Source organism: Fistularia commersonii, chromosome 3 (assembly GCF_037954325.1).
Source record: "Fistularia commersonii isolate RoL2024-O1a breed Wild chromosome 3, RoL_Fcom_v1.0, whole genome shotgun sequence".
Classification (NCBI taxonomy): Eukaryota; Metazoa; Chordata; class Actinopteri; order Syngnathiformes; family Fistulariidae; genus Fistularia; species Fistularia commersonii.
This window is the reverse complement of record NC_141286.1, coordinates 23,546,781-23,564,493: the sequence shown is the minus strand read 5'-3', so window position 1 is coordinate 23,564,493 and position 17,713 is coordinate 23,546,781. Positions and strand designations below refer to the sequence as shown.

Sequence of the window (17,713 nt, the reverse complement as noted above, 5' to 3'; positions counted from 1 at the left end):
ATACCAGTTTCAGTACCAGTACTCAGAATCCAAGTACATTATACGCGATGTTCCAACAGAGATGCGCCATGAAGCGAGATACTCTAAATACTCCCTATTTCCTCGCCGCTGCTGGAATATGTTGAATGGCCAGCTGGTTGGGATGTTAAACCCCAGCCTTCTTTTAAGTCATTAATTTTAGATAAATAAAAGGGGCGGCTGCAGCTCAGTTGGAAGAGCTGCCATCCCTTAGACTGTATTTTCATTCTTTACACAGCAGGTGAAGACAGAGCCAAATTTCATTTGCATAAGCATCAGCTTACAGTATGGAGATATAAGTGACAGTAAAGTGCAGGTAGGTGAGGTGATGGACGTGCACGTTAAGTAGCAGCAGTGTGTCGAGAGAAAAACGTCACGGCAGTGAAATATGCATTTACAGGTAAATAAATATATAGATAATCTGGGTTCACGCTGGTTTCGTAACCTCTAGGCAGCTGCTGTTCTCATTTATCAATGCCCTATTTAACATCCATTTCAAATGCGTTTTTGTATAACATAATTTATCACCTGTACATTTCTACTTGTAAATTATGTCCAGTCTACTACATTTAATGTGCATATACATCTGTATAGTATGTTCAACGTACCATTTCTGTAAATCATATTGACATAATAATGCATGTAAAAATGTTTCCTTTTAGCACTATATGCTAAACTGCATTCTGTTGCAACGGACTTGTGCATGTGGTAATTTTAATCTAAATCTGATTGCATTTATTCCAGATTAGTCAATCTTCCAGCCAATCCGTCGCCTCTGATTGGCTGTCGTGGGGCCATTTAACAGAACGATGCATTTGAACGTAATAGGAAACTTCACACGCTGATGAAAACAAATAGATAGAAAATATATTTCCTCTCTCCATCAGTGGGGACCATTTACTTAAAACCAGGCTGACATGCATTTACATCACCAGTAGAGCGCCGTTTCCATGATATTTGTCCGGTTTCCGGCCTCTTTCCCGTGTCTCCTCAGATCGCCGAGCTGGAGGCCCAGTGCGCCGAGGCCAGTCAGGAGAAGCAGAGGAACGCCCAGCTGAGCGTCCGGGTGCAGGAGCTGGAGACGGAGCTGCAGGACAAGGAGCAGGTGAGCGCCATCACTTCAGTCTGCAGGGAGCCCTTCAAACTACCTGCTTTTTTTTTTTTTTTTTTTTTTTACTTATTTTTCTGCGCTACTGCCGTTTGGCTGCGAGTCCACCGACATTTTTGACCGCGGTGTGTAAGTGTGTGTGTGTGTGTGTGTGTGTGTAAACAGACCCGCTGGCTCGGCCTCTAATCGGAGCAGCAGGGAATTTAGGCACAAATACCATTAGTGGCCCTGGCTGATGTCCGCTCCGTCACTCAGCTATAATCCGGAGGACGAGCGCTGCCGAATGCTGCTGTTCTCCTAATGAGGATGAGCCCCCGTGCACACACACACACACACACACACACACACACACACACACACACACTCACACACAACCCTGTGACCTTTACTCGTTATTTCTTAAATACGGCTCTTCATGGACTAATGATTCGGACCAGCCTCCGGATGAAATCCTGAAGGGCAGCAAAGCGCCCTGGAAAATTTAGAAATTTGAAGAACGGGAATTTTAATGGGACTGAATCGCTCCCCTTTTTGGGGCCTTTCCCTCAGCCATGCGAGGTTGGGGAAACAACCACGAGGACACGTGCACGGCGGGCAGCCCTCCCAACCCCGGCGGGAACCATCTTCGGTGTCGAGCGGAAATGTGATTATTCTCCGCGCGAGTCTGTAAGCGATGTAGTTTACAAGCTCCGGGTTTCAAATAAAAGCGTGATGTCCGGGGGGCTTCGGAGCCCAGAAAGGCCCGGAAAACATCCGAGACGCCTCAGAGAGGAAGCAGTATTGTTTGCCACACACACACACACGCACACACACATACACAGAGCTGCCTCCAGACTCGTGCAGCTCTTCCAATTAAAACCGCGGATGAGTTATTAAGCGGCGTCTGCGGCGTTGACCCCGGCGCCGGCCAGCCGTGAACCCGTGGAACGGAGCCGGCGCTGCAGGTGAGTGCAGAGCCGGGGCCCATTATTCCCCGACGCCGAAAACGCTTGAAGTGGGAACGAGCGCGATGAATCTCATGCATCATCCTCTCGGCAGCCAGATTCTCACTGCGGTGACAGGAAGGAAATGGAGGCGCATCAGCCTTATGAATATCTCATAGCCTCCAACCTGTGAGGTGTCCACCCTTCTGATCATTTTCTTTTTTTTTTTATAAATTATTTGTTTTTTGGTAAATGTGACAAGAACAGCGGAGGTGCGGGTGAAATGCGTTTTTTCAATCTGCAGACGGGGAAGCATTTAATCTGATTTATTTGAATTCAGTGCTCCGTCATCTCTCTTATATATATCATACAGGTTTCATTTGACCTGCTTTCAAATGTTTTACTCTTTTAAAACTTAATGGAATTTAGAAGTTTCAACGTACTTTATTGGTATTTTATGTAGTTTCTCAGGCGACGCACGGGTTGGCACTTCTGTCTCGTCCAAAAACATGCAGGAGGTTCATTGGTTAAAAATTGGAAAATCAGCCAGACGTGTGAATGAGTGAGTAAGTGGCCCTGTGATTGGTCCAGGGGGAACCCTCTCAACCAATCACAGTGTAGCACTGATTTATTTATCCCTGTGGAGAGTAATTAACAAGTAATAAATTAAAATGTTTCTTATTTTAGTTTCTTCATTTTTAAAATTTTAAATTTGAAGATTATGGCGATCTTGGAACATGTAAATATTTATTTTATTTAAAACATGTTAATATTTTTGTCGCTCTTTCTGCACGTGCTAGTAAAAGGGACAGCATATTTGAGAGGACAGCATATTTGGTTTGCTCTGCTTTTTTCCCTATAAATACAAGAAGGACTCAAATAGACATTGAGTATTTTGCTTAAAAGTAACCTTCAACTGAACGGCTTTTTTTTGGAGTTCAAATGTTTTGTTGCATGCAGAAATGTAATTTCTTTCTCTACAGTTCATCGATTTAAAAAAAAAAAAAAAAAGGAACACATTTTTTTACACATTGCATCAAAGCAAAAATACGATATTAATTCATTTTAAATTTCAAAAGGGTTGTGTGGTTCTCTTTACTGTGAAACGTGTCCAAATGGCTCTTTGAGTGGTAAAGGTTGCCGACCTCTGGACTGGACCGCTCACAGGGCCGCAAACAGAAAAATACAATTCACTCGCTCATTCAGACGCCAGAGAGACAAACAACATTGTCATTCACACATCTGGGCAACTTTGGGTCTCCAGTTCAACTCCTGCATGTTTTTGACCTGTGGGAGGAACCCGGAGGAACCCCTCGCAGACACGGAGGTGGATTCCTTATAATTGTCATTTTTTGCAGTTTTTTTTTTTTTTCTTTGCAAAATGAGTGGAATTTTGTCCTCAAGCGCGTCTGAGATTCTACCATTCGTTTTTCATGATCATTTTCTGAACTGACTGTGTGTGTTCTCAGGAGCTGGAGAACCTGAGGAAGCAGGCGGAGATTATTCCCCAGCTCATGGCCGAGTGCGAGAGCATCACCGCCAAACTGCAGGTAAGAGCTGGAAATCCCACAAACCCACTCCTGTGATTCAGCACGGAGCAGGAAAGGGGGGAGTCGGGGGATGAGCGCCGAGCGCGCACGTGACCACATAACGGCCGCCTCGCCGAGGCACCGCGGAGAAGAAGAGCGGCGATCCAACATTCCCCCTTCACGTGTCTCGCTGACGCACGGTGAATGCCGTACCTATTATTAACAGGCTCTCCCGGCCTTTTTTTGAAAAGTTAGTCAAACTGGATCCGGGCTGCGTTCAATGCGACGTTCCCGGAGGCCTGTTCGTCAGGATCAATTCTTGCAGTTGCGTAAGCTCGGAGAGAGGAGAACCTGGATCCACACCCGCCCCCCCTTCACCTGTTCTTCCAGGCCGGGTTATTGTTGTTTTTAAAGTCGACTTTCTGCAAAACCTGAAGCGCCGGGCCGGGTAGTGACGGCAACGCCGGTTGCCTCGGGGACGGGACGGGGTGTTTTAGGACTTTCGGGAGGAAAAAAAAAACAAAAAAAACGGGGCAGGGCGGCGGGGCGGGTGGGGGGAATTAAACCAACAGCGGCATGCCTGGAGTTCCTGCGCCTCGTGGAGCTTCTGAAAGCGCCCGCAGCCTGAATGACAGTGACAACAACATTGTTTGACGCAGGGGTTTATCTAACAGGGATCTAGATGGAGGAGGAGGAGGGCCATCCATCCACCCATCCATCAAAACAAACCGCGGTACGCTAACCAAGGCAAAGTTGAGCCTCCGTAGTTTCTCCTCCTTAGTGACAAAGAGACCCGCCGACCTGCTGCACATCCCTGTTGGTGGAGGCGTCTCTATTTAAAGATGACACCCCGCTCCGGGGGTCGGCTTTCAGGAGTCAGCTGGAGAGCGCGGTCACGCCGGCGGGACACGCATTTAGCTCTGTTATTTTAAAACCGACCCTCCCCTCCTCTCAGCCGGTTATCGTTCTTGCCGCCTGTCAGTCTGAAGGACCGGCTTCGCCTCAGGAGAGGAGAGGTGCGCACAAAAAAAAAACAGGTTTTCCAACAGTTACCCCACAATTATCAGCTGATTAGGTATTCAAAAAAAATCACAGGTCGCAAACCTTACCTGCCACTTTCTCATAATAAAGGCCGCTGAAGCGTTTAGCTGAAAAGCTGACGTTATATTTTCCATTCAATTTTTTTTTCATTTTGACTGATTTATCATCATTATTATGTGATTTACATTTTTTTTTAACCATTTTTTGAAAACAATGAAAACATTTACAACAAGCATTACTATGGTGCCAGATTAAACCTCCTATTTGTAAGTATTGGCAATACTAACAAAGCAATTTTATTTTTTTTTAACCGTTTTTTTGAAAACATGAATTTACTACAAACATTACCATGGATCCAGATTAAACCTCCTATTTGTTAGTATTAGCAATAGCGGTTAGCAACATCAAACTGTTTAATATCCATTTGGTTCCAGTAAATCCATCAGTGATGTAATAAATTGTAATATTTTGTTGCTGTTCTTATTTAGAATTTTTAATCTAGTTCATCTTTTAATTTGTTGTTGTCTCTTTTGTCACAGCAGCATAAGTTATATGTCAAAGAAAAGAAAACAAATATGAATATAATATAAATGGAAACGCAGAAGACAGGATATAGCAAAACAAAAAAAAGATGACATCCACAAACATATTTAATGTATTATCTATTTTCTCTTTCCTATTTAATGTATTTATCTATTGTTTTTTTTTAATTTATTGTCTTTGTCCTTTTAATGTCTTTTTGATTCTTTTTCTCTGACCCCGTGCTGCCTTGGCATTCGAATTTCCGCGATGGGGATCAATAACGCATTATCTGCAGGAACAGGCCTGTTTGCAAGTCAAAGCTCTTCTTTCGACTCATGTGAAAGCAGAAGTGCATTACCTGATGTGTCTCTCCCAGGCGGCGGAGACGAGGAACAAGGAGCTGGAGGAGCGGATAGAAGGCCTGCAGGTGGACGTGGAGGAGAGCCAGCAGAAGCAGGGCAGCATGAAGGGCGAGCTGAAGAAGTTCATGGACATCCTGGACGGAAAGATCGACGAGCTGCACGAGTTCAGGCAGGGCCTCTCCAAGCTGGGCGCCGACAACTGAGAGGCCGGAAGGGTCGGAGGTCGGTCGCGGCCGGTTCTCTGTGGTACGTCTACTGGGTTGGGGAAAACTGCGCGGCACCTTCTCCCCCAAAGCGACGCTCAAAAACATCAGCCCGGGCCGCTAATAAACACGAGCAGGCCTACTAACGGGGGGGGACTGGCGCGCACCGCCCCATGACTGGGTATAAAAAGTCGAACTTGGAGCTTTACTTCTGTCTTTCTGTCTGGGGAGGGGGCAGCTTTCCAAAACTGGTGGTGGGTTTTCAGATTCTGTCCATCTGTCTTTTTTTTTTTTTTGTTTCATTCAGAAGGCTGCGGCACCCTGACGGTCTGACTTTAGGCTCGAAGAGGGGATTCTAAAGGGCTAAAAACCAACATCACGCGAGTAATAATTAGTGTTAATCCCTGCGCCCCCCCCCCCCCCCTCCTCCAAGAGAAATCCAGATAAAATCCGACTGTCTCGGCTGTTGCCTCTTGTTTATCTCAGGTGTGTGAGGAGGCGGTTATTCGATGAACTTTATATGCACATATGAAAAAAAAAAAAAAAAAAATGGCCGCGACACAAAGTGCCTCCGGGTCAGTTTTGAAATGGGCCTGGGAAGGAGGAGCGGTCGGGTACGGAGAGGGCGGGAGCGAAAGGCGGAAAACCCAGACAGGCCGAGGACGACACGGGTGTTTGCACACTCGGAGGAAGGACTTGGAGCGGGTCTCTGGGTGTTTTCACCACCGTTTGATAATCTTTAACGAAAATAAGGCAGACTCCGGTCTCAATAAGTTCTTCTCCGCCACCTCAAAGTCATCCAAAACTAATAGGCGCCCCATTTGTCGTGTGGCATTTAAGACTTTATGTGTGCGCGTGTGTGTGTGTGAGTGTGTTTCTGTCCCATTTGTAGAAGAATTATGTATCTCCAAGCCTGTTGATGTGCTTCCTACACGCCTGTTTTTTTTTTTTTTTTTGTTTTTTTTCATTGCGGTGGCGGGTTGTGTTTGGATGAGGGGACACGGTGCTGCTTAGCTTGACGGGGAAAAAAAAAAAAAACCCAAGCGTCCGTGGACGAAGGTTCGGTTCCACTTAAAAAAAAAAAAAAAAAAAAAAAAAAAAAAAAATCCTCATTTATTTATTTCTTTTTGGTGCCTCTCTGCAACTGGAACTTCTAGAATAAACAAAGTAACTCAACACAAAATCTTTTGGTGATACCAAACTGTCGGGCCTCGGAGGGCTCGTCACGCAGGACCACGTCAAAGGCCAAATTTATACAATAGTCTATTTTTAAAACAAGGTTCATGTGGTAGTGGCATATAGCTAAATAATACTGCGTTGTTGGGAGTCTTATTTTTCATCCGTATGGAGACTTTCTGTTTCTGAGCCCTCTTCTTCATAAACCAGTCATTTTTTTTTTTTTTCTCCTCTCGACCCGATGCCTCTTGTAAACTTGTGTGTTATTTTTCTGTTCATTGCTGTACAATATATATAACAATTGTTAAAAATCTAGTTTAATTACCACGCTGTGTTAATGTTTCCTTCCTCTCGCGTTCGCCCGGGAGCGGGAACAGACGACCGGTCCGGAGGGTTTAAAAAAAAAAAAAAAAAAAAAAAAAAAAAAATTTCAATCTGAACAAAAACAGCGTGTGAGAAGTTGTGGCATCCTTTCGTGGATGAGATGGGAGGCGGAACGAACCCATAGAGCCGCATCGCTCTAAATATAGACCGTAATCCTAACTGAGACGCATCACCCAAGCAAACGAGGTGGGATTTTTTTTTTTTTAATCACACCAGGTATCATTTTCTCCGACGCCGGAACAAGCGAGGCAAACGCGGCAGCTTGTTTGCAGGACGGGAGAACGCTGCAGAACAAACAACTGCGGTGGTGGATCAGAGGACGTGTTGCCTCGGCAACTTAATCCCACTCGTTTTTTTTTTTTGTTTTTTTTTTCTCCTCGATAAATACCGCCGAATGATTGAGCTCGGTCTTACTCCGGTCATCAGACTCCCTTGTTAGCGGATCCCCCTCGGATGTAAATGAATAAACCCAGCAGATGATTGGATGCCGGATAAGTTGATCGATAAGTTTTGGTAAAATAAATAAATCCGTCGTCGGGATTCGAGGCGATGTAATGTCGACGTCGCAGAAATAAGATTTCTAGCTGTGTTGAGGAAAACTAAGCTAAAATGCCAAGACAAAGTCATGTCCGGGACACGCTCAATAGTCTGGGTGAAAACGTAAGACTGGAGTGACAGCGTTTATACGCTGAGGGGGATCATTTTTCATGATTTCAACGGCTAAAATCTCCACATTTTATCAGTCCGGAAAAAGTCCAGGGGACGGGAAACTGAGCGAGACGTCACTGAGGTCAAGAGCTCCAGAAACGGCTCCGCCATTGGTTTTCGGGCCGAGGTGCTTCTGCATCGCCCGCACGATCTGAGCTGTTTTTTTTCCTTTTTCCCGTCATAACACCAAAGAGAAGACGCCGGCGGCGGCTGCTGATGAGCGGGAGACTTGGTGGAGCATCACTTGGAGACACTCCGAATCCGTACATGTCAGAAAGAGAGATGGCACTGCAGGCCACTACCATACCACCAAGACTTCCTGTTGCTATAGCAACCAGGCTGCAGAATCTCATGTCGGCGGCTCCGTCTAAACACCCGCGAGTGCGCGTCCTCCTCGAAGTGCAGGGCCCTTCTGAGTCACCTGGATTTCACCGATTATTTATCACACACACACACGCGCGCACACACACACACTCTCAGCCCTGTGAAGAAGGCGAGCTGAGGGGACGTGGCCAGACGGGGGAGAGTGACGGCTGCCGGGGTGGATTTTGCTACGTGACTCATCCTCTCGGCGCCGGCGCGTCCAGCGGCAGTCACCCCCGTGGGCTGGCAGGTCGCCGCAGGAAATCGGTTTCATAAAGAGGGTTGTGGAGTTTCGGGAGGAGGAGGGGCTTCAAAAAAAAACAGCGACGGCGCTTCCAACCCACGCCTTCGCGCCTCGAAGAACACATCTGGGTTTGATTTTTTTTTTTTTTTTTTTCGTCTTTAATTCTTCCGACGGCAGCGCCGCCGTAAACGCCACACCAATACAATCAAAATCAAAGTGCAGCCATGTTTGTTTTTTTTTCTCCTTACTATCCAGAATTCTGTCAGAACGGAGGTCGCGCTTGGTGCCACAGGGTCTGGGGTCGTGAGTAGAGAGTTAGTCGGTAACCTGTTGCGGGGTGCGGTCGGGTTAGGAAATATAACTAAGTCAACAGAGGCTACGCCGATGCTTTTTAGAAACAGGAAGACGACGACGAGCGCAGGCTCTCTGATCAACATGTAAGGCAGAAACTAGAAGAACGCGGATTAAGGAGCCCTTGTTTCTTTGAAAGACTGATTTGAGGGTAAATTTCTATCTGGATATCAGCCGACATTGGAGGAAGCAGCCAGATGGAATTACTGGTGACAGCTCAGTCTCTCTCTCTCTCTCACTCACACACACACACACACACACACACTGCTGTCACTGATGTAGTGTGTTGGCTCTCCCAGCTGAATGACAGCCTCTGGAGGAGCCCAGCTGGGAGGAAAGTAAAGTGTATTCACACGATGTTACCCGCACTTTATCCCCGCTGGAGGTTGTTCGTGTGTGTGTGTGTGTTTGAGTGTGTGCACAAGCATGTGCACGAGATCTCAGCTGTCCCAGTCTCCGCTCTGCGTCTCCTCTCCCCTCTCGTCCGAGTCGGAGTCGGCGGAAACCTTCTTCATCCTCATCATGGCCGCCTTGATGCTGCGCTCCAGCTCGCTGTCGGCGCCGCCCTGGGGTGCCGAGGGGCCCGGGACCACCTGCGGCGCCAAAAATGCACAATTTGAGTTCTAGGTTTAGTTAGTTTCACTTTCTGTCCACTTCCCGAGAGGACTTGTCATTTAAGAAAGGCACGGACAGGATCTGTCGAACAGACCTTCTTCAGCGTGACTCCCTGTCGGATGGCGAACATCAGGCTGCTTCTCGGGTCCAGGGACGGAGCCGCCGCCGCCCTGAGGACGGGGGCCTTCCGAAGATGCGTCTGCCCGCGCTGCAGGGAGGCCAGGACCTCGTCCATTGTTCCTATGGCAACCATAAACGAAAACAAATTCGTTTTTTTCTTCCCCCACATGAAACATTTAAAAACTATTAAGTAAACATCCTGGAAGTCACTGCACAATTAAGGTAGATACCTGCTTTGGCCCCATTTGGGGGGGAACGGCAAATTTAGGACAAGGGTGCGCACACACAAACACACACACACACACACACACACACACACACACACACACACACACACACACACACACACACACACACACACACATAAATACACTCCAGGCCACATTCTGCAGTCTGCTCTCACCTAAATTCTGTTTCAGCGTGCGCTTGGCAGGGAAAGGTGGGTCCTCTTTCTCGCAGAGGGGCAGCGGCGAGTCCTCGGAAAGGGACGCGGGGAGGAAGGCGGGGGGAGGCGGCGGAGGAGGGGGCGGCGGCGGAGGAGGAGGTGGAGGAGGAGGGGGCGGCGGCCCGGAGAAGATCTGCACGGGGATGTCGGCGGCGAGCTGATTCCCGGGCGCCTTTTTGCGTCTGGGCGAGGGCCGGGCGACGGGCGGGAGCTCGGGGGAGGACGCCGGGTCGAGGCTGATGATTGACAGCGGCTGGGACGGCGGCTCCGCTGGAGAAACCCTGGACTGAGGCGTCTTGAGGATGTACTGGCCCTGACGCTTCTGGAAACACAGAGAATAAAGGGGGATCCATCCGGGGGACGATGACATATAAGATTGGATGTAAATGCGCTGGGAACTGTGGTCCCACCTCTCTGAAGGAGCGGAGCCGAGACAGGGTCTTCTCCCGCTCCTGGTCGACCCACTGCTTCCTCAGCTTCTCCTCCTCCTTTTTCTTCTCGCGTTTCTGCCGGAAGGAACCAGAGAGATGGGGAGGGGTGTGCATCAATTCTTCGGGGCTTCGGGTGCACGGTTGCCACGGTGACGTACCAGCTGGACCCGGTGGTGCTGGGTGAAGACAACGGATCTCTGCTCGCCGGCCTGCTGCTTCTGCCGGTGGGCCTCGGTGCACTGGTCCTGCACAACACAACCCAAGACTCGGGTCATTTCTGAAAGACGGTGCAAAAGTGACAAACACACAGACGGTCGCCGGCACCTTCTTGTTGCGGAGGTAGGCCCGCCGCGCACAGATGCCGCCTCTTTTGGTCTCTAAGGTCTGCAGTTGTCTCTTGAGGTGACCCAGAGCCTGTCTCTGCGCCGGCTGCACGGCGGGGTGAGCCAGGCTCTGCAGCTCGTCGGGGGCCTCGCACACGTCGTAGTACACCACCTCCTCGTCCAGTTCTGGAAAAACGCCGACGTTCACGCGGGTTCACGCTGATTCCTCGCAGAAACCGGGCCGGGTACCTTTCATCTGCCGCCGCAGGGTCTCTATCTGGGCCACCAGCAGCTGCTCCTCGTTCTTCAGGATCTCGAACTTGGCGTCGTACAGCTCCAGCTGGGTCTCGTAGAACTGCAGCTCCAGTCGGTCCACCGCGTCGCGGCGCGCCTCCTTCTCGGAGCCGGGGTCCGATCCGGGGGTCGGCTCCTCGCCGGACAGGCTGCCGAGCTGCGCCGGGACACGGAGCGCATCAGAGAGCGGGACGCCGCCCGCAGATTCCTGCACGGCTTCCACGCGGAACGAGCACCGGGTCGCCCGCCTGCTTCCGGCGACATAGAAAGTAAGCCGCTCTTTGCCAACAACTCTGCTGCCGTGACGAAACGGGCTGAAACCGGCCGACATCTGGAGCCGAGCAGCATCTTCAGGCGCCTGACTAAATACCCACTCAAAATGGGGCCGACCGTGTGCGCGCACGCAAACACACATTATGTGAGGGCAGGGTAATTCGCGGAGGTTTTCGTCACTGATTTCATCATAAATAAACACACACACTCGCTCACAAACACACACCGCTGTCGTTCTGAGCCGCTTACGTCGATTCTGTCGCCTGACGTTCAAACTGCTTAAGCGTATGAATAATGCAGCTAAGGCGCTAAAAGTAATCTCAAACCTGATTTGTTATACACACACACACAGACATAAAATAAATACACAGTTTTTTTTTTCTTTCCGGTTTTTGATGATGTGATATTACGTCGAACACACACCCGTTAATGCGCGCAGGTCTCGGAGACTCTTTCAGGGAGAACTTTATAAATAGATCAAAGTGGCGAAACAGCCGGAGATTCAGATCCGACCGGAATACCAAATGAAAGACGGGAGCGAGGCGAGGGGCCTCGATACTCAACCCCCTCCGAAGGGGCGGCGCTGAAACGAGGAACGGAGATCTGGGTGACTCGCGGCTACGTCCCCCTCTGAGTAAGACTCAGACAGAAAGTAGCGTCTCGTGTCAGACGGGCCTGAAGGCCGACGGCGTCGCACACACCTGCGCTCTGATGCTGGCTTTCTTGCGGTTGAGGCACATCTCCGAGGCTCTCATGTGCTGCAGGGCCTCTTTGGCGAGGAGGAAGCGCAGCCTCTCCAGTCTGGGAGCCGCCGCCGACCAGGCCGCAGCTCCGAAGCGCCGCTTGTCCTCCTCCATCTGCTTCAGTACACCTGAAACGAGCATATCAGGGAATCAGAGAGACGCGGAGGCCATGCGGCGTAGCAGAGCATCCCAGAGCAGGTCCAAAATCTATGAAATTTAAAACAAACAAACAAACAAACAAACAAACAAAAATAAATAAATAAATAAATAAATAAATAAAGGTAAATTAAAAAAATATATATCTAATATAATAATTAAAATTCTGAATTAATTAGCCTCAAAATAGATAAGGTTATAATACAGTGAAAAACAAGTAAACTCCAACATCTGTAAATAAACTGTACATGTTAATGTCAATTTATGAATCTACAAATATATGAAATAAATAAAAATAAATAAGATAACAAATAAAATTATCATTAAAATTATTAATAATAACCTCAATATTAATAAGGTTATAATAAAGTGAAAAATAAGTAAACTCCAACATCTGTAAATAAACTGTACATGTTAAAGTCAATTTATATATCTACAAATATATGAAATAAATAAAGGTAAATAAAATAACAAATATAATTATCATTAAAATTATGAATGAATTAGCCTCAATATGAATAAGTTTATAATGAAGTGAAAGATAAGTAAACTCCAAAATCTGTAAATCAACTGTACATGTTAATGTTACTTTATTAATCTATAAATATCAAATAAAAATAAATTAAGGTCAATAAAAAATATAATAATAATTAAAACTATGAATGAATTGACCTCAATATAAATATGGTTATAAGAAATAAGCAAACTCCAGCATCTATATATAAACTTTATATCTGTGTAAATGGCTGTACACCTATAAATATCTGTATATGATTTCTGAGCCTGACAAATGCATTCGTCCATTAATGGCAGCATCAGACACATCATGCATTGGTTCTCTAAGAGGTCCTCAGGCTTTTTTTGTTTGATATTAAAATGTGTTTTTTATTATTTGAATATATGCAATAAATATGCGCCCTGCCCACAGCTGCAATGCATCTCGGGAGCCCGACGATATCTTTCCTGCGTGCAGGGGAATGACGGAGAAGCCACTCATTAATGAATTTGTGTACAAATAAGACGGATAAACATGGTTCCTCATACCAGCCAGGGCTTTTGAAGTCTGCGCAAAGTAGGTGACAGTGATGTCCTGGATCGACGCGGCCGCGTCCTCGGCTTTCGTTCGCCACTCCTCAGCCTCCTTTTCCAGAGCTGCAATCCTCCTGGGGCCCAAGTCCTCAAACTCCAAAGACTTCTGTGGAAAAACAGAGCGAGAAAAACAGCGGGTGAGTTCAGATGATGCCGTTTAACCCACATGGAAAAAATTCCCAAATTAGATGCTGTGGATTAAAACTACGGACAACGACTCATAATGAAAGGGAACGTTGGGTTTTAGCGCTGTGGCCTCACTAGAAGAAGGTTTCTGGTTTGAGTCTCCATGTTCCTCCCCTTCCTGGGTTGGTTCTCTACGGGCTCTCCGTCTTCCTCCCCAAACACTTTCCCATTCAGGTGTGAGCGAGAAAGTGAATCCTTGTTGTGAGTGACTTCAAAGTGAATAATGTTCTGCAAGCTTATTTTTGGTACTTCCTGTTTAGGCGGAAGTTTACTTTTAAAGGATGTGTGTATAAAAAACACGGGAAATCAATGCTAAGCGATAAGAATAAGAGTAAAGGCAAAACTGGAGACAGACGGGGAGAGCAAGACACAACACTGGCCTCGGCTGAAAGTGGAAACACGGTATGGTTATTTCAAATGTACACTTAATGATTTGTTTGGAACTTAGCACGCTGATGTGTTAGAGCAGGAGCATGCAATTATTTTAACTGGCGGGCTGCATTACTTATTTAATTTCTATGCATGGGCAAACTTGGTATGTAAATTGAGCGAAATGAAAATTGCAATTTAAATGTTAGAGTTATTTGGCATGTTAATTCAACTTTAAAATCATTAATGATCATATGAATGTACTGGGATTATTTTGTATGTAATCATCCATAACAAAATTAAACGGACGAATAAAAAAGAAGTTTCTAAATTCAATATTGATTGAAAATACTTATTAAAGTATTCAAAGAAAATAGTTAGACGGGTCGGATAAAAAAGCAAAATGCCCAAGTCTGTTTTAGAGAAACATTGTCTTGAAAGCTGATCTGTTTTATGTTTTTCATTGACTCAAAAAAAAAAAAAATCAATAAACCATCGGTTCAACTTCTTTCAACTGAACGTCTTGTATTTGTCTTGTATGCGCCACTGTGATTGACAGGTGACTGATTCACTTACCGCGTACGGTAAGTGCGTGATAGAAAAACTGGCATGGTGAGACGGGCGTGAAATTAAATGATTTCTAAAGCTTTCAACGACACTGCATTCTGTTTAGCATAAGTTGTAAACAAACCCTTCGCCGGCAGTGGGAGGGGAGCAGGAGGGTTGATGCACAAAGCCTCCGTTTCTGTTCTGTTAGTTAATCATCCTAATCCAAGATGACAAAAGGCTCTCTCAACTTTAAGACGCCAAAAAACAAAAAACTTGCTGTCTGAATCTCTTGTGCCAGAGCCCACGTGTTCATCACATCTAAAAAAAAAAAAAACAATCATGAGGAACAGATTTGCAAAAAAAGAACTTAGAATGGTAAGTGCACGTGTGGGCGATTTAATCCCGCCGAGGAGGTTGTGTTTTTAGCACGGTACCGGTGGCTCATTTGTTTGGACCAATGGGATTAAAACACAAGTCGACCGGACGTGTGTTGTTTCGTGTAACGATGCCAAGAAGTGTGAATCCATTTGGTGTTTGCGGAGACGGTATATTGGTAAAAAAATTAAAAAAAAAAACACACTGCCTTTTTCATCCCCCGAAACTGTTAATATGTTCATCAGTGACAAGAAAAAATCATAAATCCTGCGATTCTGGAGAGATTTTAAAAAACTAAAAGCTCCCAAAACCAAAATGTTTATTTCAAATAAATACCTCCTTTATATGTGACAAAAAATTCCTCCAGAGATGAAAGCTTAGCGCCGGCTGATGCATAGGATCAAAACGACCCCCCCCCCCGGTTGTCTCCGGGGGTGTCAGCTCCAGTGTCAAACCAGAATTTATTCTTCTTCAGCAAAACTCAGCTGCTTGATTTAATTCACTGCAAAAGCTCCTGCCATAAAATCGTTTTTCTGTGCGGATTCTGATGGGTTACGCTACTACATCCAACACACTGGAGTCGGGAGAAAATGGGTCACAGGGGGATAAAGACATCACTTTCAAACTTGTGATTTTCAACCCAAACAAATGTATTTTCTGCAGTCATGAGATCGCACCATTCTCCCTTTGAAAACATTGCGGGCAAAGTGGCGCGCCTGCTTCATACCAAGATCTCCATCTTGTAGAGGCAGGCCAGCTCCCGCATATCTCTGAAGGGCTGGAGCAGATACTGGAAGAAGGTGGTTGCCACGGTGACCAGGTCCTGGTAGGTCTCGTCCTCCTCCTCATAGATGCTGAGGAGCGCAACCATCCGGTCTGTGCTGTTGTGACTCTGCAGCAGCTGCAGACAGAGACAACTGTCAGGCCGAGTCTGTCTATGGCAAATCTTTGAGAATAAAGCAAAACAGGAAACTGTAAATGCAAATACTATCAATACTAAACAATTTCATTTGTTTACAAGTATAAATAAAATTTTACTTTTAAGAATTTAACTTCAATCACACTAAGTGAAAACAAAGGTTCACTAGTGCTGTCACAAATATTGACGTTGTGATACTGAGTTTTGTAAACATTTCCGACACTTAATTTCAATTTTATCGTCAGTTAGTACCTCCTTGAATGCAAGGCATTCACTCACTCATTATCTGAATGTACGGTATGAATAAACTAACATCAATAAACATTTCAAATGATTGAGAAGTTATTTATCGTTGTTTGTGTTTCATAGGAAAGCCCTGTTTTTCCCGGTACCTACTTGAATGACACATTACGCGCTGGATGCAAATTGCACCGCATACTTTTGATATTAAGGACCAGTGAATGTCGCCCTTAAACCATCTGTATACTTAATGAGGCTCTTGAAGTAAACCAAAAAAAATCGGGATACTTCTTCCAATTACTGCCATTGTAAACCCAGTAATTAGAAATGAATCTCCTCCAGCATGAACACTAACTAACACAGCCTAGCAATGTTGCAAAATACCAACATTTTATCAGTGTTTTCAACATCTCGTCAACAATCTGATGTGCGGTCTTCCAGGTTTCAAATCTACTTCCGCCTTCACACACGCGACAGGCGGAAGTGTTGCCACTTCCGGTGGAATGCTAGGCCACGCCCCCTCAGCCCCTTCACCTGGCGCAGGTGACCTTTGACCCTTGCCATCTCCTCCTGCATGGTCTTCTTCTTGAACTCCAGCAGGTTTTCGAAGTACTCCTCGACATCTCGCTCATCCTGGGCGAACAAAGTGTCGAGCACTATTTTCCGTCCGCACACGTCGATGGCGGCGCTGAAGTACTTCTCCAGCTTCCGGCACGGGGCGTCCAAGTCCCGGTGGTCGTCGTCCGGAACCGACGACCTCCGGGCGGGGAAAATTAAGTCCCAGATATTGGCATCTTCGAAGTCCGACAGATCGGGGAAACAGGTGGCCAGGACGTCAGCGACGCACGCAAACTGCCGGTGGATGTGCTTGAGGTCGCCGACGGAGAAGAGGCCGGCCCAGCTCACCGGAGACTCCCCGTCGGCGGCTTCGCTCTTCCGCTTCTGCCGCTGTAGCGTTCGGTTGTGGCAGGTGACAGCGAACTTGGACTCGATGACGTTCCACTGGACGATGAAGCCCAGCTTAAACGTCTCGGTTTCTTCAAATATGTTACTTTTAACGGCCACCCAGCCCTCCAGACTGTCCAGCCGCTCGCAGTCCGCGGTACTCATCTTTCCGAGAGACGTTTTCACTTTCGCCGCCTCACCATCGCTGTTCTGTTTACACCGTCCGCCATTTTGTATGACGTAGGCCGCTTCTGGTACCTTTAGAAAATATGAAAAATATGAAAACTAACCAAAGGTAACGCTTTCAAGACGCGATAAAATCGATTAGGAAATAATATTTCCGTTGGCGATTAATCGATTAATCAAGCACATTCTATGTATTTAAACTCCAGAAGTTTTGCGTTAGACGTTGCTGATTATTTATTACAATTTGCATTGTCTTGGAAATAATCTTATTTCAAGTCATAAAAAGCTTCACTCGGGATATTTTCCTATTTTCTACATCGTAAAACGTCGATAGATATCACCCTCTGGAAGAAGTAAGCGTTCAATAAAAGAAGTTTGGCCTCACACATGACAGTATGTCTTGATTTTTCCTGGGGACCCTGAAGGCACCACCACATCCCCCTGTCACTGAGGTCACCTTTGGCCTTTGAATCACATGTTTGGGGATTTCCACCTCCTGAAATCAAGTCTTAACTCCCAAAGC

General features: G+C 46.5%; 2 protein-coding genes across 2 annotated transcripts in view; one reads left to right on the top strand and one right to left on the bottom strand.

Moving 5' to 3' along the window:
• Positions 1 to 7,200, top strand: part of homer2 (homer scaffold protein 2) — a 28,055-nt gene extending 20,855 nt beyond the window's left edge. Inside the window, exons 7-9 of the mRNA XM_086144271.1 lie at positions 1,013 to 1,123; positions 3,519 to 3,599; positions 5,518 to 7,200. Coding sequence (XP_086000397.1) covers positions 1,013 to 1,123; positions 3,519 to 3,599; positions 5,518 to 5,706 — 381 coding nt within the window. The 3' untranslated portion in view covers positions 5,707 to 7,200. The remainder of the gene's footprint in view (positions 1 to 1,012; positions 1,124 to 3,518; positions 3,600 to 5,517) is intronic.
• Positions 7,201 to 8,715: 1,515 nt separating this feature from the next.
• On the bottom strand, positions 8,716 to 17,300 carry whamm (WASP homolog associated with actin, golgi membranes and microtubules). Its single transcript, XM_086144265.1, has 11 exons — positions 16,594 to 17,300; positions 15,628 to 15,801; positions 13,377 to 13,527; positions 12,135 to 12,304; positions 11,116 to 11,317; positions 10,868 to 11,052; positions 10,702 to 10,788; positions 10,523 to 10,618; positions 10,071 to 10,434; positions 9,642 to 9,787; positions 8,716 to 9,525 (listed from the first exon to the last, which is right to left on the bottom strand). Exons 1-11 carry the CDS (start codon positions 17,167 to 17,169, stop codon positions 9,373 to 9,375), a joined length of 2,304 nt encoding a protein of 767 aa, XP_086000391.1. The 5' UTR covers positions 17,170 to 17,300; the 3' UTR covers positions 8,716 to 9,372.
• Positions 17,301 to 17,713: the final 413 nt, after the last annotated feature.